General features: G+C 36.6%; 1 protein-coding gene and 1 long non-coding RNA gene across 2 annotated transcripts; both read right to left on the reverse strand.

The window, feature by feature from the left end:
* Nucleotides 1-59: 59 nt before the first annotated feature.
* On the reverse strand, nt 60-22,085 carry CCDC152 (coiled-coil domain containing 152). Its single transcript, XM_026016697.2, has 8 exons — nt 21,999-22,085; nt 20,231-20,336; nt 13,562-13,630; nt 8,982-9,046; nt 5,581-5,683; nt 3,237-3,364; nt 1,282-1,365; nt 60-209 (listed from the first exon to the last, which is right to left on the reverse strand). Exons 1-8 carry the CDS (start codon nt 22,083-22,085, stop codon nt 60-62), a joined length of 792 nt encoding a protein of 263 aa, XP_025872482.2.
* A 1,541-nt stretch (nt 22,086-23,626) lies between these two features.
* On the reverse strand, nt 23,627-24,689 carry LOC140598469 (uncharacterized). Its single transcript, XR_012000894.1, has 2 exons — nt 24,513-24,689; nt 23,627-24,125 (listed from the first exon to the last, which is right to left on the reverse strand). It is a non-coding gene; the product is annotated as an uncharacterized lncRNA (long non-coding RNA).
* Between the last annotated feature and the right edge of the window lie 1,752 nt (nt 24,690-26,441).

Raw genomic sequence — 26,441 nt, forward strand, 5'->3', positions numbered from 1 at the left:
GTAAATTTTCAACTGCTTTTAGAGAAATTGAGTAACAACTAATGAATTTACTGCCCTAATCAAAACCGTCTACGCTTAAGGTAAGAACCTTTGCCAATAGGTTTAAGTTGAGAATCTTTGTCAAGAGAGAGGCGTTGCTCTAAATCGTGAATGGTATTACGAAGAACTGCAATCTCTTTGTTTTTTTCTTCTTGAAGATGTTGAAGCTTCTAAATAAAACAAATAAATTTGTTATTGCTATTCAGAAATAGTAAGATTGAATACAAGACACAATAAAACAACAACAAAAACTGCATTTCTGGTTTAAGTAGATATTTTAAAAGACAGCTTAGGGGCAGCTCCGGTGGCTCAGTGGTTTAGCGCCGCCTTCTGCTCAGGGTGTGATCCTGGAGACCTGGGGTCCGGTAGCACGTCAGGCTCCATGCATGGACCCTGCTCTCCCTCTGCCTGTGTCTCTGCCTCTCTCTCTCTCCTCTCTGTGTATTCTCGTGAATAAATAAATAAAATCTTTAAAAAATAAATAAAAGCTTATTTTGAAAGGTTATAATTTTATTTTTAGGAGGCTTATGGAGTAAAACTGGAATAAGGATATCAAAATATATATTAGTACCATTTCTTCTGATTTATTCCCTCCTCTCTATATAGCTGAAAGTTATAAACCATAAAGGAGGAGCTGAACAAAAATCTATTATCTGAGTGCCTAAATAACTTCAGAATAGTAGGTCAACTTGAGTTCAGACTATATTATAGAATTCCTTAGATGGTCCAGAGTCAAAGAACTTCTCTAACGTTTTAATTTACTGCTAAGATTTATTATTTTAAATTGAAAGTGAATTTTAAAGATTTTATTTATTTATTTTACACACACACACACATACACACACAGAGGTAGAGAGAGAGAGAGGGAGGGAGCATGCTTCTACCTGCATGCATTTGGGAGGGGCAGGGGGAAGGAGAGGGAAAGGGAGAGGGAGAGAGAGAGAGAACCTCTCAAGCAGATTCCATGTGGAGCGCATAGCTGGATGGAGGGTTCAATCTCATGACACTGAGATCATGACCTGAGCTGAAATCAAGAGTTCGATGCTTAACTGAGCCACCCAGGCACCTCAAATTGAAAGTGACCTTTAAAGATTATTCAAAACTCAGTACCTTTCTGATTGTGTGATATATTTTAAGAAAAACTGTTAAGTACATTAATAGTAAATACTAGATAGCTTTTATAGAAACACATTAAAAAGATTATTTTCTTAAGCAATAGCTAAGGAAGAAAATCTCACATACCCTTCTGTAGATACTCTGTGGCAAAATAGTAGAATCTGGATATGGTTTTGATTTAGTTTGAACTCTTGCTAGTTTGGCATCAAACTGAATCAAGTTTAAAAAGAAAGTTAATTGAGAACATTCTAGCTAGACAACTAGAAACAATTATTTCTATAGCTCTGAGCATAATCCATTATATTTTTAACACACCTATAATTTAAGTATATTCTCTGTATAACATAAGATACAGAAGTCTTTCTTTAAGAAACAGTTTTTAAGAAAGAGCAAAGAACACTCAATCAAGAGTAATTTTGCTGCATGTTAAAATTACCTGGAGAGTTTTTTAAAAGTACCAAATGCCTGGGCAGTATGTTAGAGATTCTGGGATAGAGTCAGCATAATCTTTTTGTTAAGACATTAGGTAGAGAATCTAGATAAGCAGGATTGGGAATCTAGTTAACTTAAAGATGGATAAAAATATTTTCATGTTACCATGAATGTCCTTTTATAAAAAGAAAACATAGTGTAGTCAATAGTCATGGGATAAGAACTCATTAACACTTCTGTAAAACCCTTGAGGCTAAGTAGTAGAATTTGGATACCATTTTGTTGATTTAGTTTGAACTCTTACTGGTTTGACATTAAACTAATCAGGTTTAAAAATTCTCATAGGTCATTCTTACAGGTCATACACACACACACACACACACACACACGTATATATATATATATATATATATTTTTTTTTTTTTTCTTCAAAATCTTCCATTATAATTCTTCCCTACAGGCTGAGTTCAGTGTAGTCTCTCTGTGGTCTAAACACAAACTGTGAGATTGGATTGTGTTCTGGTTTATGGAGGGAAATGGATATCTACAATGAAGATGAACAATGAAGAGCGTTCTATGTATCAGTACAACAATAGACTTGGGCTCCAGTGACAGAGTACAGATATCAAACAAAATGCACATTTTCAGTAAATGGATTGGAAGTTGATGGTAGATCTTGAAACATAGCCTATTGTATCTCAGTGGGCTATTCAGCCCATCCTCTCTGTGGGTTGTGGGCATACTTGACCAGAGATGGTAGCAGCAGCAAAATGCCTCTCAAGTCAACATCAGTCCCCTTTTGCTCAAACATTCTACAGATTTCACCATCGTACCTCACCAAGAGATACCAAACTTTCATGAACATGAATAGGAAGTTATCTTAATGAAGCTGGTGAATTCTGACTACATAAGGTAAAGTGGGAGTCAGGTTGGGAAAGAGCAATGGAAGAATGATGGACATGGAGATGACTAGAAGCAAGAAAAAAATTTTAAAGAACAAATATATTGTCAAAACATCTATGTCTTTGAGATTCTGACATAGGTTAAATAACCTCCTGAAAAGGGTTTGGAGCCTAGAACTGTAGCCTTTGATATGCACTATTTGAAGTCCCTTTAACATTAAAAAAAACTGGTTTGTCTGCCCTTATAAGTATTTTCTATACATTTATTAGGGAGCCACTTACCAATTTTTAAAAGCTGAAGGAATTTCTAATTGATTTACTGTGGTACCACAGTTTCTGCTGAGGAGAGAAAAATGTTAAGGACTAGAAACATTCTCTCCACTGCTGGAATGGTAGTCCTATGAAGCTTACATAGACTCAGCTGCAAAGTGTGGGGAAATCTTGAGTTACAAATCTCCAGTCTCAGAGGAAACAGTACCCTCTGTGGAAACCAGGACCCTTTGAACAACTGAAGAGTCCTACCTTCAGGCCAAGTGCTAAAAGGCAGGGTAGCTACCATTATCTGATGTTTGAGAACTGCTTGTGATGGAGAGTGAGGCTGTGTGTGTGTGTGTGTGTGTGTGTGTGTGTGTGTGTGTGTGTGAGTTGGGTCTACTTCTGAAATTTATCTCACTGTGATGAAAAAAACCCAAAGTCCAGTCTCGACTAAGAGATGCATCTTCAAATTTAGCAGACTTGTGCACTTACCTCTAATTGTAATTTGATTATTTCACTTTGTTTTTCCTTTTCTTGAGTTCTTAACTTTGCATTTAACTCTGAAATTTCCAGCTCCTTTTTCTCTATCAGTTCTTTATGTTTTTCTTCATTTGACTCAACTGAACAAAAATTAACTCATCTTAACATTTCAAAAAGCTTATAAGCTTGTATTTCTTAGCATTTTAAATAATCTATAAGATAAATTTTATTAATAAAAACATATCTTTTAGAAACCATTCGTATGCAGGGTAGCTTTTATATATTTTTGATAAGCCCATGCAAAATGCTTGAGACATAAAGATTACCCATGAAATGCTTTTTTAAAAAATATTTTATTTATTTATTAGAGAGAGAGTACAAGCTGGGGAGAGGGGCTGGGGTGGGGGGGTGGAGAAGCAGGCTTCTTGCTGAGCAGGGATCCCAATGCAGAGCTCTGTCCCAGGACCCTGGGATCATGACCTGAGCCAAAGGCAGACAATTAACTAACTGAGCCACCAAGGCACCCCCATGTAGTGTTTTCTAAAAAAAACTATTTATTCATGAGAGACAGAGAGAGAGAGAGTGAGGCAGAGACATAGGTAGAGGGAGAAGCAGGCTCTATGCAGGGAGCCCAACGCAGGACTCCATCCCAGACGAGGTGATCATGCCCTGAGCCAAAGGCAGATGCCCAACCACTGAGCCACCCAGGTGTCCCATGAAGTGCTTTTGAACAAATAAACTGACCTGTATTCTTAAGCATCAGTTATATATATATATGTAGTGTATACACACACACACACACACACACGTACAAACATTTATGAGAGAGAATAAATAGGAGACTTAGTGGTTAGAGAGGTTAGAGAGAGACACAAAGCCTGGATTCCTAGGTACAGAGGGCTCCAAATTACTGGATGGTTTTAGAGCTGCATGAAACCCTTGCTAAACTTTATTCTACATGATTAGGCCTCTGTCATAGTCACACCACATGTCTATGCTTCATCAAATTTCCTCTTCTCTCAACTTTCCTATTCCTATTAATGACACCATATCATCCAGGATGGGAGCCTCAAGGAAATTTCTGACTTTACGAAGAAAAGAAAATCAATTATTGATTAGCTCCACTAACAAAGGTTCTCCATCCAGGACCAATCTACTACTTATTTAGTTTCAAGCCTGGGTTTTCCTCACTTGGACTGTGTCCAGGCTCTCAATCACAAGTCCCTACACCCTACATGCTGTTGCCAGATTAGTCTTCCTAAAGCACACCTCAAAGTATGGCCATCACCTTCTCAAGAACTTTTAATCACTTCCCATTTTTTATCTTACAATTCAAGGGATCAAAGAATCCAGCCCTTAGCCCCGGTTTTAGGCTTCTCTTGCTAACCTTTCCGTGGGAGCAAAGAAAAGGTAGGAAATGGACTATTATTCCCTAGAATGTCCTATGTCTCTCCCTCTATATGTCTTGGCTTTTATTTTCTCTCTGCTGAGACTCTTTTTTCCATTTTCCCCAATGAATTTGAGCCATATTGAGTCTATAGGATCAGGGCATAGTACTTAACCATATTGAAAGACAGAAGTTAAAAAAAAAAAGAAAAACAGAAGTTAGTCACTTTGATAAAATTCAGTTTAGAATTTTTTCCTTTATTGTTTGTGTTTTTTAATTCTTTCTAGGAAGTTGTGGCTAACTCAGGTTCACAAAGATTATCTTCTATGCTTTCTCCTAGAGGTTTATAGATGTAGAAGTATGAGCCATACTATGAAAAGTTTTTATTATTTTCATGAAACCAGTTAATTCAAAATAAGTTCATAAAACCTGCTTTAGTGAGAGAAGGAAATTTCATTACTGAAATAATATTCCATATGCAGGGTGTATAAATATCAAAGTTATTAATTATACATTTCACTGTAATCTTGTAAGGACATTAACTGCTTCATATTAAGTAATGTTAAGTGTAAAAACCATAAATCTAGTTTAGAAATGTTGTAATTTATATTGAATAAATATATAGAAAGGTACAAAATTATATTAAAATGTATCAAGGCAGGGACATTGGAGTGGCTCAGTTGGTTAAGTGCCTGCCTTCAGCTTCAGGTCATGATTCCAGGGTCCTGGTATTGAGCCCCCACATCAGTCTCCCTGCTCAGTGGGCAACTTGCTTCTCCCTCTCCCTCTGCCGCTCCTCATGCATGTGCTCTTTTGCTCTCTCTTACATAAATAAATAAAATCTTTCAAAAAATGTATCAAGGCAACGTTCATTCAAGAATATTGGCAATTACTGAAAGAAGTCCATGCATGCATTTAAATTCTTTAATTATGTCTTAATATTCAGTAAGCTGAAAACAAAAAACTTACTTTTCTCCTGCATGTCCTGATGAAGTTTCCTTATTTCTATCTTATGTCCCTCCTCTTTGATTTTCATTTCACTCAAAAGTTTGGCAATATTATTCTGATATTCCTAAAGATTAAAATATATATTCATTCCTCAATTAAATGTGTACACAACTTTCCATTAATTAGAAAGGTGAAATTCTCAAAGTTTATGTTAATTTTTAATATGTAATCATATCTAGAGGGGAAAGATATTGTCAATTGCTTGAATAATCAGCTTTAAGAATGATCAATTTCCGGTCCAAGGAGATAGAAACCATCTAGAGACAATGTCTTATCTTTGCTTCCTGAATACTCGTCATCACTATTTATCATAGATGCTCAAAATATTTTGTTAATTGTATGAATAAATGCCATGATAGCATTAAAATATGTCCACTAAAGCCAATGCTATACTTTAGAGCCAATAGAAGGTTCTGTTTGGTAACTGGCAACCCTAACCTAACATAGATGAATCCTGTGAATGTGGCCTTAAGTTCTGTTTCTGAAAATTATATATACATTCCTAATTCCCAGAAGGAGGTTAAACACTATCCATGGTAAGGGTTAGCTTTATGAGGAGGAGGCTAGAGAAGGATGAATTTGGGAGTTGAGAAGTTCTCAACAGGTGCCTGAGATTGGTTTCTTAGATTGCTGAAGCACAGAAGTGATTATTGCACTAATGGGGAGAGAGGCATTCAGAGATGTGTTGGGAAGTGAAAGCCCCCAAAGATAAAATTTACAATTTTTCCAGAGGGATGTTTCTACATAAAGAAACCACTCACAGCCTAAGATGTAGGTAGGAAAAAGGAAAGAAGAAAGAATATAAGTAAAGTAGGACACTAATAAAGGTACATTAATGAAGGCAAGAGGTTCAAGAAAAGCTTCTAAAGTAAACATCATAAAAGCAGGGACGTTGTTTTTACTCCCCATTGTATCTCCAACTCCTAGTGTATATCTCTAGATAATATTTGTTGAATGAATAAGATGCCAATAAGAATTATTTAAGTAAAATCTCCTAGCCTAGACCCAGTAAATGAGTTTTTAAAGATCCATTAACTTTCTGAAATTGTATGAAAGTTAGACACAGGTATGTATGCATGTGTACCACTGAGCGCTTTTTCTCAGAAAGTGTTCATGGCTTTCTTTCCTTCCTTCTTTCCTTCCTTCCTTCCTTCCTTCCTTCCTTCCATCTTCTATTTCTTTCCTTATTAAATATTTTATTTATTTATTCATGAGAGACACACACACACACACAGAGAGGCAGAGATATAGGCAAAGGGAGAGGCAGGCTTCCTGCAGGGAGCCCGATGTGGGCCTGAATCCCAAGTCCACGGGATGACGCCTTGAGCTGAAGGGAGATGCTCAACCACTAAGCCACCCAGGCATCCCTGTTCCCAGCTTTCAACAGGTATTCAGGGGGTATTGAGCAGGTTAGATATCTATAACTAAAAATAGAGGTATATTTGCCGAGATGATATAAGTTCAAGGGGATATAGTGCGGATACCTACTTGTGCTACTCATCCTGCCTGGCAACTTGTAGGAATAGGCAAACCTATCTAATCATTGGCTTTGATTTAAGCTTGGTAGATGAATATAGGGGTGAATCTCATAAATTGCCATTTTTCACATGCATGTATCTAGATTTCTAGGTGGGCAGCTACAGAGTGGCTTTCATAAATTACTCCCAACTCAACTAGATGCACTAAGCATTTGCTGCTCTGAGAAACCCAAGAGATAAATCTATGTTTTCATTCCTCATTGATTTTGCTGCCTGAAGATGCCACCACTGAAATGGAAAGCTTCCATTAATTTGGAAAGACAGGATTTTCACTCTAGCCTCCAGGCATAAAGGTTATTTTAATGTATGGGCTCAGGCCCGGCTATACCTCACTAGGTTCTTCCCCCCAACTTTAGCTTGTGTTAGTTCTGAGGAATCTGATTCTTTCTAAGGGGACCAAGTTGCAACAAATTATCCTTGGTTGCTTTCTTTTCATTTTCCTTCTGGGAACTATAAATTTCAAGGGGTAGCCCCCTGGTTGTGTTTTTGTTTTTATAAAACTTAAGGATCTTCTATATACAAGTTACAAAACCTCTTCCAGACTTAAAAATAAGGACATTTAGTACCTCTTGCGTTTTTTCCTAGAGAACAGTTCTCCATATGTTTTAGATGTGCCTGGACATTTTGTATCAGAGACTTCTCATTGGATTGAGGTTATTTTTAGCTTGCTTTGAACAGCTGCTAATTAAGAACTTCTGAATCTTGGATTATAGTGTTTTCTCTTTAATTTCCACCACTTTGAAAACTATAGTACCCTAGGCAAAGCAACATTCTATGGCTTAATATTTTAGAAGAGAAAGGCAAAAATTTCTCCCACTTCTCTTTCTGCCCCAGAATATATATACCCTTTTACGTATATAGTTGAGCTTTAAAGGCAAATATGAAAAGAATGGGAAAGAAAAAAAAAGGCATAAAGGAAAGCAAAAATAAAGGGTGGGATATATTCCATAGATATTTAAATTATCTCAAGTGAGGGAGCATGTTGAATTTGGAAATGATCCTTCAAGCTGGAGTTCTCAGGCTGATACAGATCCAATTTGAGTTTTAGAAATCTTAGGTCTGTCAGAGTTTGACATATTGGCTCTTGGGAGATGAAAAAAATGATCATAATATGCCTCACAAAGGGCAGGGGGAACTGATATTTACTCAGTACTTTTTATGTTCTAGGCATTGTGTTATCTGTTTTATAATTGTTGCCATATGCCATTTCTACAGAAGAAAAGAAAAAGTAACAGAGGGTATGCTAGCCTTTGGGAGATAAAATAATTGGTGATACACATAAAAATCTCCCTTCATTTGGATTATGTGATAAATTGCAATGGATTACTCAAGTTAGAAAGATTAAAGATTTATTTATTCTATAATAAAAAGTTTAAAAGTGTTAATTAATAGAATATACTCTAGGGGTGTCTGGCTGGCTCAGTCAGTGGAGCATGCTGATTCTTGATCTGGGTGTTGTGGATTTGAGCCCCACACTGGGTGTAGAGATTACTAAAAATAAAATCTTTGAAAAAAAAATAGGGTATACTCTACAGTAAAAATTCTATTAATGTAATTTAAAAACATGTAACAAAAGAGTTGCATTTCTTTTTTGTGGAAAGAAAAAGTAATGTAAGTGATATATTAGTGTATTATAGTCTGCAAAGAGACCAGAATCCTTCAAACTCTTATTTCTTTAAAAATCCTGGCACACATATATACATATCTATTTCCTCTCCAAATTTTGGCTGTCTTTCTAAATGAGAACAACTCCCCTTGTTTTCGAATTTGAGAAGACAAATGCTCTACAGGAATTTCATTGATTATAAAAATACATAAACTCACCTGTTCATGAGATTTTAACTTTTCTTTCATAAGATCAGCATTTCTTTTTAGTTGTTCATTTTCACCTGTGTAAAAATCACCAGATGGCATCCTAGTACGTAGCATTTTTTAATTAATATGACTTTTTACCCATAGCCTTCAGTAACTGTAACATTATAAATAAAGCAGGTGTATGGTTAGATTGATCCATATTTGAGGATTAGTCTAATTGGTATTACAGAATGGGTAAGGGAAATAAAACCACTGCCAGAAGAGAAGATAAGTGATATTTTAAGCTAGATATCTAAGCTAAAAATGGAGGAAGGTTGTATCCTATAGCAACATTGAGAGCATAGTTAAATTCACTTAATGTCTTTTCACGTAAAACTTAAATAAGAAAAAAAATGAATGAAATGTATTGATGTTTTGCATCTTTAATTTGCTCTATTGTTTCAGACCTACCATAGTTGGTATCTTTTTGTGTATAACCAAAAATCATCTCCTGACTCAGGATAATAAAGAAGGAGCGGTGCTTGACAAGTTTTTGTACTCATTCTTGTTAACTTCTAGGCATTTTAAGGAAAAGCAGATATACTTAGACCAGGAAAGAGCCCATTCTGATATAGGTGTGATGAGGATTCAAAACAAAGCTAGGATCTGTATGTAAGACAGACATAAAAGGTGCTCAGAGCTAAAATTAGGCCAGGAGTAGCATGGTGCACCCAGATTGTAATTCAAAACCATTGTGAAATAGAGTCCAGGGCTTGAGTTCAGTGACTAACTGGGACAAGTGACAAGGCTGAATCAGACACTAGACCGGGATAACATTATTTCTAGATCTGAATTATTTAGAATCAGTTGTCAATATCCATAAAATAACTTGCCAGAATTTTGATTGGGATCATACTAAATTTATAGATCAAGTTGGGAAGAACTGACATCTTGACAATATTGAGTCTTCCTATCCATGAACATAGACTATTTCTCCATTTATTTAGTTCTTTTTTGATTTACTTCATCAGATTTTTTTTGTTTTCCTTATATAGATCGTATACATATTTTGTTATATGTATATCTAAATATTTCATTTTGGGGCTGTCAATGTATATAGCATTGTGTTTTAACTTCAAATTTCATTGCTGTATATTGGAAAGCAATTAATTTTTGTATATGGACTTTGTATACTGCAACCTTGCTGTAATTGGTTATTAGTTCCAGGTTTTTCTTTTTTTCCCCCAAATATTGGGATTGTCTACATAGATGATGTCATCTATGAACCAAGACAGTTTTGTTTCTTCCTTTCCAATCTGTATACCTTTTATTTCCTTTTCTTGTCTTATTGCATTAACTAGAACTTCTAGTTCAATATTGAAAAGGAATGGTGAGAGAGGCTATTTTGCCTTATTTCTGATCTTAGTGGGAAGCCTCTAATTTCTCACCACTAAGTATGGTATTAGCTGTAGGCTTTTATAGATTTTTTTTTAAATTAAGTTGAGTACATGCCCTCTATTCCTAGTTTACTGAGATTTTTTTTTTTTTTTTAAATCATGAACGGGTGTTGGATCTTGTTAAATAGTTTTTCTGCATCTACTAATAAGATCATCTTTTCAGTCTGTTGGTGCTCTGGATTAAATTAATGGATTTTTTTTTAATTAATGGATTTTTGAATGTTGAACCAGTCTTGCATACTTGAGATAAATCCCACTTTGTGGTAGTATATAAACCTACTAATGTATACTAATAACACAGTATATGTGACCTAAATTGAATTTAAATAAAAATTTTTAAAAACCTACATTGGTATTTGAAAACACTTTTTCAAATGAATTACTTGTTTTTTTACTTTTGTGTGACAAAATAACATGCAAAATTGTTTTATTGTTGTTTGTACTTTTTAAAAGGATTTATTTATTTATTTTAGAGAGGGAGGGAGTGCATGTGCATGCAGGAAGGAAGGGGAGAGGGACAGGGAGAGAGAAACTCAAGCCTACTTTACTCTGAGCACTGAGCCTAGTGGAGGGCTCGATTTCCAGACTCTGAGATCATGCCCTGAGCTGAAACTGAGTCAGAGGCTTACCTGACTGCACCACCCAGGTGTTCCTGTTGTTTATACTTTTGTTGTGTTGTTGTTAAGAAAGTCATTTAAATCTTTATTTCTTTATATAGTATCTGAGGTTTCCATATTGGTTAAAAAGATACCTCACAACTCTAGGTTGAATCCTGGATACAGCTAGTGTTCTATCCTGAATTTTAAGTTTTTATTGTTCTTTTTTACATTGAAGTCTTATCCATCTGGAATTTATTTCTAATGCGGTGGGAAAGAGTCCAACTTTCTTTTCTCCTAGATGGAAAGCTAGTCGTGCCAGTACCATACGTTAACATGCCACTCTTTTTCCAATAAATTGAAATATTTTTTGTGTCATATATTTTTAAAATTTTCAAACTACTTTCAATTTGAGCAATAATTTTTTCTTTAGGAGTAAACTAATCATTGATTAGCTTCCTTTCTCAGATAATTCTTTTATAGCTATTATCTTTTTAAAAACATTATAGTGAGTGATCAATTTTGATTAATCATTTTGCTTACTATGATTGATTGATTCTGTATAGTAAAGTCATACTATACATAATAATGTCTTTTTGAAAACTTACCCTGATAGAGTATAAAGGTCTAAGTAAATTCAAGTAATTCAGGTTTAGTTCAGACATAAAAAAAAGCAATATTAAATTGTAAGAAATTATCTAGAGATAATTGGCAAAAATAAGCTTGAATTCTACTGATTTTAGAGGTGCTTTGTGTTTACAGCTGATTTAATGTTTCTCTTCTCCATGGCATCCTGCCCATGTGTTTGAATTCCTAAATTAAATTCCTGAATTCTCTTTCCATGAACAAAAATCTCTGAATCTTGTTTTCTTTGCCCGGTAGTAACTAACCATAAGTTAGATGGAAGAATGATACTATCTGTCATACAATGAATTACTGGGGTTCTCCTAAACTAGCATATAATATACAGTAATATAATATAGGAGAAATCCCTATCATTTTGATATGTTGTGATGAATCATACTCTATTTCTAAGGACCTATATCCATGCTTTTAACTCCAAACACACATTACTTCAAAGACTGAATATTATATCTGTGAAAAGATTGTATCCTTGACCACTGGTCAATACATCTTTTTTTTTTTTTTTTTTACAAAAAATAACTATAATTCAGTAATGAATATTTTAACATTAACTTCCTGGGACTTCAAAATAACTTTAATATCTGGCCAATGTTTTATTTGAACAAAATCTTGGGAAGAACTAAGTTAAATCTCCTAGAATATGGGAGATTTGGCTCCTAGAATAAGAGGATTGTAAGGATAATGAAAACTCACAAATTTTTAAGTGCAGTTAGGTATATTTAGTCACAGAGAAGGGAAAAGTTGTTCTGAACCATCAGCATTGAGATGGCAAAATGAAATCTCAAACCAGGCGTGTGATGGCATTCAAAGGGTGAAAACAATGAACAGACTGCTAGAGCCAAGAAAAGTGAAAAATCTATGGGACATAAGGGTCAGAAGTCTGTAGGACTAAGCCAAAAATAAATAAATAAATAAAAGGCATTGGAGATGGTATTCTCTATTACCCTTCTTGATCTCTAGAACAGCTTTTAGTGGTGTATTGTTGGTAAAAAGAATCCTTTCTGTTCTGTACTGCAGATACTGTTTGACAATGTAAATGTGAAGTCTTAATATATTTTTATATTTGTTTCATCAACACTTGAAGAAATATCTTAGGGTAAGGCAATGGGAGGGGAAGTAAGAACTAATAGTAATTCTTAAAGATAAATTTCAATGAGAATATTATAAAGACAATAAGGAATATTATGCCAAAGTAAATAAATGGTATGTAAGATCATTATTATGTTTTACCTACACTTGTAAAGTACTTTCTTTATGATAGAAATAGAGGGCTAAAATGAAACATTCTTATTTGATGTTTTATGTTGGGAGGGACTTTGAAGGCAATTTCATCTATATCTCGAATATAGTAGAGGAAAGTCCCAGTGCACTGTAGCTAAGTCAGAACAGGACAAAACACTTGGTTGCTTTGTCCATTTTGTCAATGAATAGGCACATATGGGTTTAGCATGACTAGCAAAAATAAGGTAAGCTGAAGGTGTTGGCTTCATTTACACAAACATAGCCTCAGTTTATGATAAAAAATTAAACTATCACTGCAGTTTGAATAGTTTATTTATTCATCATGTAACTACTAGTAGATAACTACCCTTCAAAACTGAACAGAAGGACATTAAAGACCAAGAGTACTCCCAAGAATAAATATTTCTAAACTTTTGAAATAATAAGGAGAATTATGGCCTATTATAAAACATTCTCTGATGTCCCTGTCAGAATATGACTGAATTGTTCCATTTAGTGGTATTTCTTACTTCATAATAATTTAGCAAAGTAGGATTTGGTAGTGAGGAGTCCTGGTGTTAGCAGATGAATGTTAGACCAGACTTAAAAGAAACTTACTGTTAATGATGTAAAAACTATTTTTAAAGATACTCAGATATTACATAATTTTAAAGATTTTTTTCTAACTTACCTTTCAAATTATGTTGAGACTCAATGGTCTGTTGTAGCCCTTTTATCATACTATGAAGAGTAGCACATTCTAAAATATGAAAGACATATTTATTCAAAAATTATTTGTTTTCATTTTGGAACTATTCTCTCAAAGTTGAAAGACTTAAATAAAATACTTAATTAACAATTATGAGAGCTTAATAAAACAACCACCTATCTCAGAGTAAATAATGTAATAAGTACTTTTTAATTACCCTTGAAATCAAATGCATTCTGGGATTTGGTCATGAGTTTTCTATGCACAATAAATTCAGCATAGGAGGGATCTCCCGCTCCACATGCTTTAGCAATAGTTTCCCTAGATGGAAGGCACACTTGGACATGTCTGGGTGCCTGCATTCCAAGCATTTATTCCCTGATATGTGAAGATTAGCTTTCAATATATTCTTGGTTATAACTAGTAGTAGCTAAACCTTTGGTCGGTAGCAACACAGATGGAATTTTCTGTAATCCAAGCAGTCCACTTGGCTGTAAGCTCCAGGATATCAGGGGCTATTTTCTGTTTGTTCACCATTTCTCCCTAGTATTTAGAGTAGTGGCATTCCATAAACATTTGCCAAGTCATTGATTGACAGACAGGTAATATTCTAGTAAACTGAAGCAAGAAGGGGTAAGTGGAAAAGCTCTGGTCTGAAAATAACATATATTTGTATTCTAAGTGCTTTGCAAATATTGAATAATTTATCCCTCCTAACCCTATGATGTAGGTTCTAGTGTTTGCTTCATTTTATATATTTGGAAACTGACACACAGAAATTTAGTAAATTGCCCAAGATCACATTTATAACTAATAAGTGGTAGAGCTACAATTGGAGCCTTAGCAGTCCAGCAATAAAGTCTATGATTTAACTACTTTAGTACCACAAAGAAGACCAGCTAAGGAGCACTCCTTTAGAGTAATATGAGTAGGTTGGAGGCCCTGGAGAGAGGGTAGGAACAGTATTAGAGAAAGACTCTTGATGATGGTTATTGCTGTTGCATTTTTACTAGAAGGTTAGGGAGCACAGGTTGCACTAGTTTAAGCTTACAATTATACTAGGTAAATATATAGTGATGAAAATGTCACAAAAGAATAACAATTTTAAAATATTAAAACTTGTAAAATTTAAGGACAATTTCACCTTTTTTCTTCTTCTTTTTTTTTTTTTTATTAGGACAACTTCACCTTTATGTGCTTGGCTTAATCGCTAGTAATATGGAGCCTTGTTCTTCTCTTTCTTTCAGTTTTAAAGGCCCAAGATGGATATTTAGCCAGGATGCACTAGTATGACATATTGACTGGCTTTCATTCTAATTGAACATCTGTTTTGATGGTTAAATATTAAATACCATATTTCTATCAAATAATAAAAACTTATCTATGTATAATAATAATACCATTTATTGAACATTTACTCTGCCAGGCACTATACTAAGTGCATTATAAACATTACCCCAATTAGTATTCAAAGGGTTGCTGAGAAGTTGGTATTATTAGCCTGATTTTACAAAGGGGGCAGTCATCCATAGGGGTTTGGTCACTTGCCTGGGATTCTGGATTTAGTAAATGGAAGGTATGGACTTGAACATAGGTTTTTCTCATTTCAAATACTGCTGTTAATCTGCTATTCAATACTTTCTCAGGAATTAATTATATGATATTTTGATGAAACCATGAAACGTGGAGTCTGAGGGACTATAATAAAGTTTCCTCTTTTTCACTCTCTAGCTATGACACAATGGACAAGTAACTTATTTGAGCTTTATATTTTTCATCTGCAAAATAAAAGTATGGGTAATACCTATCCTTCCTCACATGTAAGACTGTTTTCATATATAGTAAGGCTGTTCTGACAAGCAAACGAGAAAACAATACTTTTTTTAAAAATTGGAGCTCAAAAAAAAAAAATTGGAGCTCAATTTGCCAACACATAGCATATCACCCAGTGCTCATCCCATCAAGTGCTCCCCTCAGTGCCCGTCACCCAGTCACTCCAACCCCCACCCACCTCCCCTTCCACTGTCCCTTGTTTGTTTCCCAGAGTTAGGAGTCTCTCATGTTCTGTCATCCTCACTGATATTTTCTCTCCTTTCCCCTTTATTCCCTTTCACTATTTTTTATATTCCCCAAATGAATGAGAGAACACAATACTTTCTAAATTTACTCACAAATATTCAACATTGTTATTGTTTTTATTTCTCTCCTCTCAACAATTTGTATATATCTCTTCTCTCCATTTCTCACATTTCATTTTAGTTATTTGTGGCTTCTCCCACTAGATGGTGAACTCTTTCAAGTAAAGATCATATCTTATTAATTTTGATATTTCTTATACTTAATATGGTGACTGTTTCATAGGTGTTCAGAAATATTTTTATTTATTGACTAAAGGAAAGAACCAATACTGTGAGGGGAGAATGCAAAACTGTGCCTTCAGTTAGAGGTCCTGCACTGAGTCTCCACATACTTTCTTCACCTAATGAAAGTATTTTGTAGAAGTTAAAAGCTTTATGCAGATACAAAATTCTACTATTGTGGTTTTTCTCTCCACTGTGTATCTCCTCTACCATCCCCACCACCCACTCAAAAATCTCACCACCCTCCATTTTTATTCTTTTTCGGTATTCCCCAGTAATAGAATGATGGTTAAGTTATATTTGAATTGCCTACTTCACGTGTTACTATGTTAGCTGCTACAATTAGAAAAGTAAGGGGATACCTGGCTGGCTCAGTCAGTGGAGCATGTGACTCTTGATCTTGGGTTGTTAAGTGTGAACCCCACCATGAGTATAGGGAGTACTTAGTATCTTTAAAAAAATTAAGGAGGCATAGACTCTACCATCTCTTCTCTTTGTGCCTTTTAGAGGAATAAATCCAGCAATTTGTGAAATATGGTAGCTGAAGCTATCTCAGTATAGTTGCCCCATGAGTAACATGGGGGCTAGAGATGCTAACTCCTGAGCAGTCGAAAATCTGTGTGTAACTTTTGACTCTTCAAAAACTTAACTACTGGGGTACCTGGCTGCCTCAGTTTGTAGAGCATGTGACTCTTGCTCCCAGGGTCATATGTTTGAGCCCCACATTGGATGTAAAGTTCAGTTTAAGACAAAAATAAAGTTCAGAAACTTAACTACTAATACTAAGCCTACTGTTGGCCAGAACCTTCCTAATAACAAAGTCCATTAACACATATTTTGTGTTATGTATTATAGCCTATATTCTTATAATAAAGTAAGCTAGAGAAAAGAAAATGTTATTAGGAAAATCACAAGGAAGAGAAAATACCTTTACAGTATTGCACTGTATTTATGAAAAAACACGCGCATATAAGTGTCATGGAGTTCAAACCTGTGTTGTTCAAGAATCAACTGTAATCAGCAAATTGAAAACAGAGCCCTGAAACTGAAAGTATACAGAATTTTTAAAAAATGCATATGTTCAAAATATGAACACAAGGTGGCTCTCTCAACACTTTCTTTTTCCCCAAAGGAAACTGGTTCAATAAAAAATCGTTCATACGATAGGATACTGCTCATTATTTTAGAATAAGGTTTTTAATTCTCTGTGTAAATCTTTACCCACGCCATTTCTATTGGACTTTACAATGAATACTATCCTTTCCAAATCTTAAAAGTTAGAGTTCAGAATATTAAGCTACTTCTTATATTGTATAATTGAGTAAATAAATGATTATTTTGAGCTCAAATTTAGGCTCTACCATTAACTAGCAATTTGAGTATTGACATCTATTTCACAAAGCACTTGGAAATGTTGAATACAATTATGCATGAAAAGGCTTTTTTTTAGCACTTGGCCCTCAATACTAATATTATTATCATCTTGAACGGACACAGAAATTCTTTATCTTATATCAAATGTAGCCAATACAATATCATGGTCTTGTTCTTTATTGTTGAGCAAATCCAATCATATATGTAGTTTGTTCTTCCTCTCTAAATGAATTAGTACATACTTGACTCTATAAGCTGTCATTCCCATTAGTTCTTTTACTTCTGCTGTGTATTATCCAGTAAAAAGGCCATTAGATTGAGAATAAGTAAAACTCGATTTTTAAAAAGCATTTAATTATTTTTCTCAAATAATAAATACACATTAAACACAATAAAATAGTGAAAAATGATTCTCTCTCCAATCTCTGCCCCAAGACCAGTTTCCCTTCCCCCAAAGCAAACACTATTACCAGGATGCTGATGCTGTTTATCTTTCCAGAGATATACAAATGTATGAGGGAGAAGATGTTCTATGTATGCAAAGATATTTTTATAAAAATGATAGCATACTGTTGTGAACATTGTTATTTTCATTTACTGTATCTTGGAGATTATTCTATATCACATGGAGCTACTTTATTCTTTTTATCAGCTCCTTAGAATTTCATTAAATAAATATGTCATAATACATTTAATCAGGTTCCTATTGATGAATGTCACATTTGGAAAGGCCTTATCTGTACTAAAAAACAAACACACAAAAAAATCCACAAAAACCAATATTATCTTCTATTTTTTCTGTGGTTTCATTTTTTCACCTTTATTATAAACTATAGTTTTAGATGTATAGAACAATCAGGAAGGTATTACAGATAACTGCCAAATATCCTACACCCAGTTTACCCTATTAACATCTAATATTAGTATGGTATGTTTGTTACAATTGATGAACCAGTGTTGATAACATTATTAACTAAAATTTATGCTTTATTCAGATTTCCTTAGTTTTTTTTTTTTATGTTATGTTCCTTTTCTATTCCAGGATCTCATTCACAAATACCACATCACATTTAATCATTTTGTCTTCTTAGGGTCCTCTAGGCTGTGATAGTTTCTCAGAGTTTTCTTGTTTTTGATGACCTTGACAGTTTTGCAGAGTGCTGGTCAAGTATTTTGTAGAATGTCCCTTTATGGGGATTTGTCTTTTGCTTACCTCATAATTAGACAGGGCAATGGGTTTTTGGGAGGAAGATCACAGACGTGAAGTATCATGTGCATCATATCATATCAAAGGTACATACTAACAACATGACATCAAGTTGACCTTGATTGCTTGCCTTTAGTGACACATGTCAGGTTTCTCCACTGTATAGTTATTCTCCACCACCCCATTTTCCACTTTGTATATTTTACACAGTGAAATCACTATACACAACCCACTCTTCATGAGTGGGGCGTTATGATTTACCTCCTTGAGGGAAAACCATTTACATAAGTTATTTGGAATTCTGCAGAAAAGAGGTATCTTCTCATTTACTTATTTATTTATCCTTATCAGTATGGGCTCACAGATATTTATTATATACTTTGGGTTACAACCCAATATTACTATTTAGTTTGTTGATCAAATTGTTCTAGCTTTGGCCATAGAGAACCCTTTCAGTTCGCTCTAGTATCCCTTTGACATATCCCCATCATTGTAGAGTGTTTTATCTTTTTGAGCATTTTCCTGCTTTGTGGTACTACAAGATGCTTCAGGCTCATCTCAATATATTTCCTGCCCTAGTCCTAGAATCAGCCATTTCTCTAAGGAGCCCTGGTTCCTTTTATTGTAAAATAGTATTAGAAACCAAGATCTGGGTTCTTTTTGCTACTGCCCCTATTGTTTTTTGGTCCTCTGAATTGACATAGCAAGGAAATATCTGTATATGTTTGGATTTTCCCCCTCTCCTGACATAAGGCACTGATTAGTGAGAGTGTTGGTCTGGGAAAAAGGGTGGCTGGGATGAACAGAGTCAGTGCCCATCCTGGGGAACATTCCTAAACATCAGGCTTTCCTCCATGCAAATTTAAGAGAAAACTCCATCATGGAAACCACCCCCCTCCCCAAGAGGATATAGCACTGTGACCTCCCAAGCAGCAGGAGTACAGGGGGCATCCAAGGTACAGCTGGGCCCAGGACAGCAGGGTTTCAATGTCAGGCACAGTCACACTGTCAGGGCACACCAGGAACTTCATGGTGAACCTGAGGGAATTCAGGTTCTCTTGACTCCATCCAGATGCCCTGAACTGGTTACATGGGAAAGCCAAGCACTACCAGGCCCTGGGGCTGGAGGTACAGCTGAAGCTCATTTGTCTGTGTGTAGTTCCAGACCACTGTGCCTCAAAGCAATGCGACATTCTCAAAGAGCAGCACCTACCCTGCAAAGAGCCCAGGCTCTCAGGCTCCCAGCAGGCCAGCAGGTGGGCAAAGAAGAATAGACCACAAGTGAGGCCAGTATGGCTGCTGGGAGATAAGAGGCACACATGGCCTGGCTATCTCAGAAGTGAGGGGAGAGCTTCAGACTAGGACCCATCTGAAATTTCTTTTGGTGTAATTTTGAGGCAGAAATTCAACTACTATTTTTTCCCATGGTTTTGAAGGCCTGGACTGAGCCTTGGATTTGCCATTTCTTAGTTTAGTGGCCTCAGACAGATTAACTTCTTTCATCCTATGTTTCTTCATTACTGAGGTAGATTAGTAATACCAGTCTTCTCTGTCTACCAGGGTTATATAAGGATAAAATGAAATAATAACCCGGAAAGTTCTGCGCAAATTTAAAATATTTTACAAATGTATGGTATAATACTAATCACTGTTGTATCGAAAAACACTCTCATTAGAATTAGTATTACTTTAGGCAGCAAAAGTACTAACCTTCTTTAATTGAGACTTCCTTTGTTTGCATTACTTTTAACAAATAGTTAGTTTTTTCCAACTGCATATCTAGAATATTATTCTTTCCACTGGTTTCTATCATTTTCTGTAGAAGAAATAATATACATCATTACCAAAGTAACACTGCTATTTTGATTTTTTTTATCTAATGAAATGAAGACTAATGAAAACATAAACCATTTAATACCTAAAAGTCTAATACTAAGTCTGGCATGTATTTTATGTAAGTCAACTTCCTAAATTATTTTAATTTTAAAAGTAACATGGCAAAAATACAAAACAGACCTATAAAGAGTTATGAAAATAAAAAATATGACCTAACTTGAATCCCCTTCTTTCCAACTCTCTATGGTTAAAAATTCCTTATATATTTCCAAAATATTTTATGACTATCAACTATAGGAAAAGATCATATTATACTCTGTTCTGCACCTTTGATATTCCGTTTAGAACTGTTATCTTGGGGATGATGTCATATAAGCACATGTAGGACTACTTCATTCTTTTTAAGAGCTCCACTGAGTTTCATTTATGGGTATACTGTAATTTATTTAACTAGTCTCCCTATTGAGAATTTGCGTTTCCACTTTTCTGCTATTACAAATGATAAATAAGCATTCTTCACACATCTTTTTGGTATCTTTCTGCATAGTATAATAGCTGCCATATATGCCTTTTGAACAGCTTAAAAAATTAATTGTATCATCTCTATCTCTACCCACTTCCTTATTCTGCTTCTGAATTTATCTCAAAGTAACTCCCTGACATTATACTAATTCATCCATAAATATCACCATCTACATGTATCTCTAAGAGATATGAGATAAAATGTTTAATATAATAACAATACCATTATCACATCACAAAAAATTAATATTTATTTAAAATATTTAAAGTAGATATCTCTGAATAATCTCCAAAAACTTTGCACCAATTCCTCTCCTACCACTAATGCTTATTTCTTTCTCTATTCTCTATTATTTAATAAGAGTCACTTGGTTAAGAAAACTGAAGTTCATTGCTTTAAAAAAGTTCATAATGTTACCTCAAAATACCCATCGTCATGAAATTTTCTTATTATGGCCATACTATACTGTACAGAGGAAAAGAAGGAATGGAGAATAATGATAAGGAGAGGTAGGTATTATTTCCCTTCCCATTTTTGCTTCACAAACCCACTCCACAAATCTTTCATTTACTCACCTACATCTTTTCAACAGCTATTCCTATTCATCTCCAAGGCAGACAAGGGGGGAAAACACTAATATATACTTGTGGGTTTGGTCTATCATGTAATTTGTCCAGAGTTGGGGGGGGGGGACTTCAAATGGGTCTGTTTTTAGACAAAAAGATAAGGAAAGGGGAACAGAATAGGACAGAGTAAAAAAAATATGAGTCATAATGGTAAGATGTTGAGGATTGAGTAAGAATATTTCAATTCTTACTAAAAGATTCCTGGGTTTATGGACATTTTGAACATTAAGGATGTATTTTTCTTTTAACTTCAGCCAAAGTATATCCACTGTTTCCTTGTCCCAGAAACATTTTGATATAGTAGTACAAAGATCCAAAATGAAATATATTTCAAATATGGATTTTAAAAATGAAAAAGGGCTTAGCAAAATAGATTTCCATTATTTTTACCTTGATTATTTTTTGGTACATTTTTCTTTCTTCCCAGCTTTCCACTGGTAAAAGCTGTTTCACTTTTCCTTTTTTACTGTAACTGTTTTATATCTTTACATACCTTTTCTATCTGTGAGAAGTCATGTATAAGTTTGTCAAGATTCACACTGCTAATCTTTTTCATACATCCTTCGCTGCTTTGATTCATGTCTAAACTAGTGAAGAATAAATAGGGTTAGAAATGGATGAAATAAACAAAAGGTAAGCACCACAATAGTGGTAAGAACTCAAATACTATAGTTTCTGTATTCCACCCATAGAGTACCTACTTGAGCGCCATTGCACTCTGAATCTCCATGCCACCCCAGTCAAGTTTTCTCTAAACAAATCTAAAATTAGTGCAATGTTATATGCATATGTAGAAATTATTTGTTCCTATTACACAAAAAACTATGCCATCATGGGATCCCTGGGTGGCTCAGTGGTTGAGAGTCTGTCTTCAGCTCAGGGTGTGTGATCCTGGGATTGACTCCCACATCAGCCGCGCCCACCCCCCCCAGCAGGGGAGCCCGCTTCTCCCTCTGCCTGTGTCTCTGCCTCTGTGTCTCTCATGAATAAATTAAAAAAAAAAACCAAACAACTATGCCATCGTTCAACTCATCTCTATGCCATCAGTATAACTGGACTTAAAATCTGGTGTGTTGTTAAATCTGATTGTGTGACTTCAAAATACAGGTCTTCTCAATTTAAGATGTTTAAAATGTTTGTTAGCTATAATGCCACAGATACTTTTTTGCTGGATTTCCTGGAAGCGTGCTTATTGCTGTGGACTGAATTGTGTCCTCCTGCCCCCTAAATTCCTTTGGGAATAGCCAGCTAACTGTTGAAATGAAAAATGAGTTTCAGTCCTATGGAGCCAATCATAAGAAATTCTACAGAATTCCAGAGGCAAACTCATCCAGTCAGGATGAACAAACAAATTGACTTTTGCAAAACTACCAGATTTTATATTTGGGGCTACGAGAGGGTCTAGAAGAATTAGGATTAACACAATCTAAAAGTATGAGACACTTGTCTTTAGGCTTTTCACAAGCAAATTGGAAGAAGAAAATATAAATTTTAAATTTAGGGATCCTAGATTGAGGAAAGATCAAGTGTCAATGCCTGGTGCGTGAAAGTGGTAGTGGCAGCTAGTCCAAAGAAAAAGGCAAGTACAATTCCTAAAGTAATTTCAAGGGTCACATTCTTCTTTAAAATGAGGTACACCAAAACAGATATTGCTTGGTCATCTGTTATTTCACAAAGAAATCTCATTTCCTTTCTCTTTTTGATGTTCTATGATATCAACAACTATTAGCAGTTTTTAAGTGAAGGAATTTTAGCTGTATTTCTCAGTTTACTGAATTATTATTCTCCATCAGACATCCAAGTAAAACGCTCTACAAAATCCCTTAAGAAGTCACAACTCCATCTTCCAGACAGGTGAATGGCTTTAATTGCATCCCATGATACATACAGCAAAATTCCTATCGCGTAAAATTAAAAAATCATCACTACTTGAGAGGTTGTTACTCTTTAACAGAACTATAGGATAATCTGAAGTAGTTAGTGCAAAATTTCCCCTCTCGACTTTTTTTTTTCTTTTCAGTTCCTAACATTTTAAGTAAAAAGGGTTTTACGACGGTTCTGTCTCTCAGATGCCAGCTCTTGAATGGAATTCATTTAAAAAAATAATATTAAGCCAGAGCATTCTTTTATTTTTAAAGATTTTATTTATTTTTTCATGAGACACACAGAGAGAGAGAGAGAGAGGAAGAGACACAGGCAGAGGGAGAAGCAGGCTCCCTGCAGGGAGCCCTACGTGGGACTCGTGGGACTTGATCCAGGGACTCCAGGATCTCACCCCGGGCTGCAGGCGGCGCTAAACCGCTGGGCCACCCGGGGATCCCCTTGAATTCATTTTCATTTCGGCTTGGTTTTCTCCCAACTCCTCTGCTCTAACGAGACTCTCCGGAGGGTCTTTCTTCCTAAAACCATCGCTAATACTCCACTGGCTGTTGCTGCAGGCTTTCCGTCGCGCAGGCGTCTGTCACACAGGCTGCAAAGCCCGCTGGTCCACTCCTGGGTGTCTTCTTATCCTCCGTTCCTTCCCTTCCAGCTTCCTCGGTCAAGTTCTCTCGCAGCGGACGTGGCCTTCCTGGTCCGTGAACCTCGGAGACGAGGGGGTGATTCGGGGCTGGTCCAATTCCTTGGTGAGCAGCAGGGACGGCCTAGTGACCTTCGTGGCCCAGCACCGACCTTCGCCTGGGTGGGCGCCAGCCCCGTCTTCCTCCGTCTTCCGCGGGGTAGCACCTGGGCCTCCCCGGCTCCCTCCCGGCTCCCCGCTCGCCGGCGCCCCGCGGGCCCCCGTTCCCGCCCCTCCCCGCCGCCCTCGGTGAATTCGCGCTCAGTCCCAAGCCCGGGGCCCTGCGTCGCCCACCCGCGTCCGGGGGGCCAGGGGAGCCGCACTCTCGGCGGGATGTGCACCGCGGGGCCCGAGGGCAGCGGCTGGCTCCGAACCCCGCCGGGGCTAGGAGACTGTGGGGACACTTGAAGAAAAGAATTTCCAAGGACAAAGTGGGAACTTCGAACCCACCGACAAGAGGTCCGGAGCGTACTTGCCGCCGCTCCCAAGCGTCCCCGCAGTCTTGAGCGTCGCTTCCTCCCGGGCCCGGTCCGCCCCACAAGCTGTCCCTCCCCGGAAGCCAGTCCTCCCCACCGCAGCGGGCCGGCCTGTCTGCGGGCCCTACCTGTGCCTGGGCCGGTGCTGCACTTCCTGTTGTCCCCCGGCTCCCGGGCCCGCGCCCCCCTCACTTCCGGTGCTCCTGAGAGAGGATCTCTGGTTTCTAGGACTGGACTCGACCCCCAGACTCCCATGGCTGCCGGGTCCGTGATGATTTCCCCAGGCAAAGAATACGTCACATTGGCTTTCGGTTGTTTTTAAGATTTTATTTATTTGAGAGAGGGCGAGCCGGGGAGCGCAGTCGTTGGAGAGGGAGAAGCAGGCTGCCCATCCAGGGGGCGAGGGGGGCGGGCAGGCAGGCCGGACCCCAGGACCCAGCACCCTGCACTCAAGATCTGAGCACCCAGGTGCCCCTGGCTTTAAGTTTTGGTCAGTGAGTCAGCCCTATTAAATTAATAATAAGCCATGTGTATCCCAGTAAGCCTACCTACGGAGCAGGCTTGGAAGGTACCAGGGCCTGTGCCAGTGGCGGAGATGCAGGCCTGAATAGGCTGCCGGCTCTGCAGGCCCGATCAGGATCACCAGTGGAGCTGGGCTCCCCTCTACAAAGCTTTATCTTGGTGACTTAATGGTTAAGGGCATAGGGTCTGCGTGGATTCAAGCCTCCCCCCACCCCCAACCCTTTTGTTTACCAACTTGGGTGATCTTGGGCAAGTTTGTAAGTGTACTTGGCTCCATATAATATAATATATATATATATAATAATGAATAATAATGAATAATGAATAATAATGCCTAACCTCATGGGGCTGCTGTGATCATCAAAGGAGTTGATGCATTTTAAAAGGTGCTGAAAGCACTTCCTGGCATAAAGTAAGTGCTCAAAAATATTAATTAGATCAATTACAAAATTTTGGCCAATAACAGCTTGAAAAGTGTACTACCCACTGCCAACCTTGCCCTATCTATTTGAGTGGAATAGGAGAGATGTATTTTTATTAATTTCGTTTCCTGTGAAATCCGAAATTTGGCAAGCAGATACATGTAGACTTGTAATAGGATAATCCATACTTTGATTATTTGAAAGGTAGTTTAGCATGGTGGCCAGAGAACTAGATCAAAGTAGGAAATGTGGGGTGGAGTCGGCTGTCTGCAGTTAGTAATCTGGGAAGGTTGATTCATCTTCCCAACCTCCACCCCCCCCCCACTCCTTCCCCCCCCCCCCCCCCCAGTTTTAAAATAAGAGCAGTGAACTAAATTACAAAGTTAAAATTTTAGGATTTTAAACTGGCCTTATGAGAAAATATTGCTCATCAAAATGCTTTTTTTTAAATGTCATTTTCTTATGTTTTTTAGCTCATTAATTTCACACACTATATATTAATATGTATATTATTTATTCATATATATGTTTATATATATACACGTTAAATTTTTAACTTCTGACTACTCAGTAAGCTTTCCTTGACGTTAATAACAACACATAGGGATATTGAAAATGGCCTTTTGAATTGCTGGTTCTATCCAATTAGCACATTTAAGTGTTCCATGTAACTCATATCATAATCGTTTTTGAAGTAAGCCCATTTTAGGACCCACCAAAAATGCTACCATCTCCTTAAGGCATTCACTCATTTCAATCAGCTGTGACCTACCTTTCCTTGCTCTATGTTCCCAGTTCTCCTTTAGACCATGCTGGCCTTCTTGTGGCATTTAATAGGGTTGTTTGAATTGCTATCTTTTCTGATGTTTGGTCAGCTTCTTGGGGGAAGAAACTGTATATTTTACACACATATATAATATATGTATATAAATATATATATTTCTCCATAGTGCCTAGCA

The sequence above is a fragment of the Vulpes vulpes genome, chromosome 4 (genome assembly GCF_048418805.1).
Source record: "Vulpes vulpes isolate BD-2025 chromosome 4, VulVul3, whole genome shotgun sequence".
Lineage (NCBI taxonomy): Eukaryota > Metazoa > Chordata > Mammalia > Carnivora > Canidae > Vulpes > Vulpes vulpes.

What these genes read in the sequence shown, in the direction of transcription:
- CCDC152 (XM_026016697.2), bottom strand. Translation starts at nt 22,085, where the DNA reads ATGAATCAAAGCAGCGAAGGATGTATGAAAAAGATTAGCAGTGTGAAT. An exon ending in GTCTCAACATAATTTGAAAG is followed by an intron (nt 9,047 to 13,561) that starts GTAAGTTAGAAA and finishes ATTTTTACACAG; the next exon opens with GTGAAAATGAACAACTAAAA. An exon ending in TCAGGACATGCAGGAGAAAA is followed by an intron (nt 3,365 to 5,580) that starts GTAAGTTTTTTG and finishes ATTTTTGTTCAG; the next exon opens with TTGAGTCAAATGAAGAAAAA.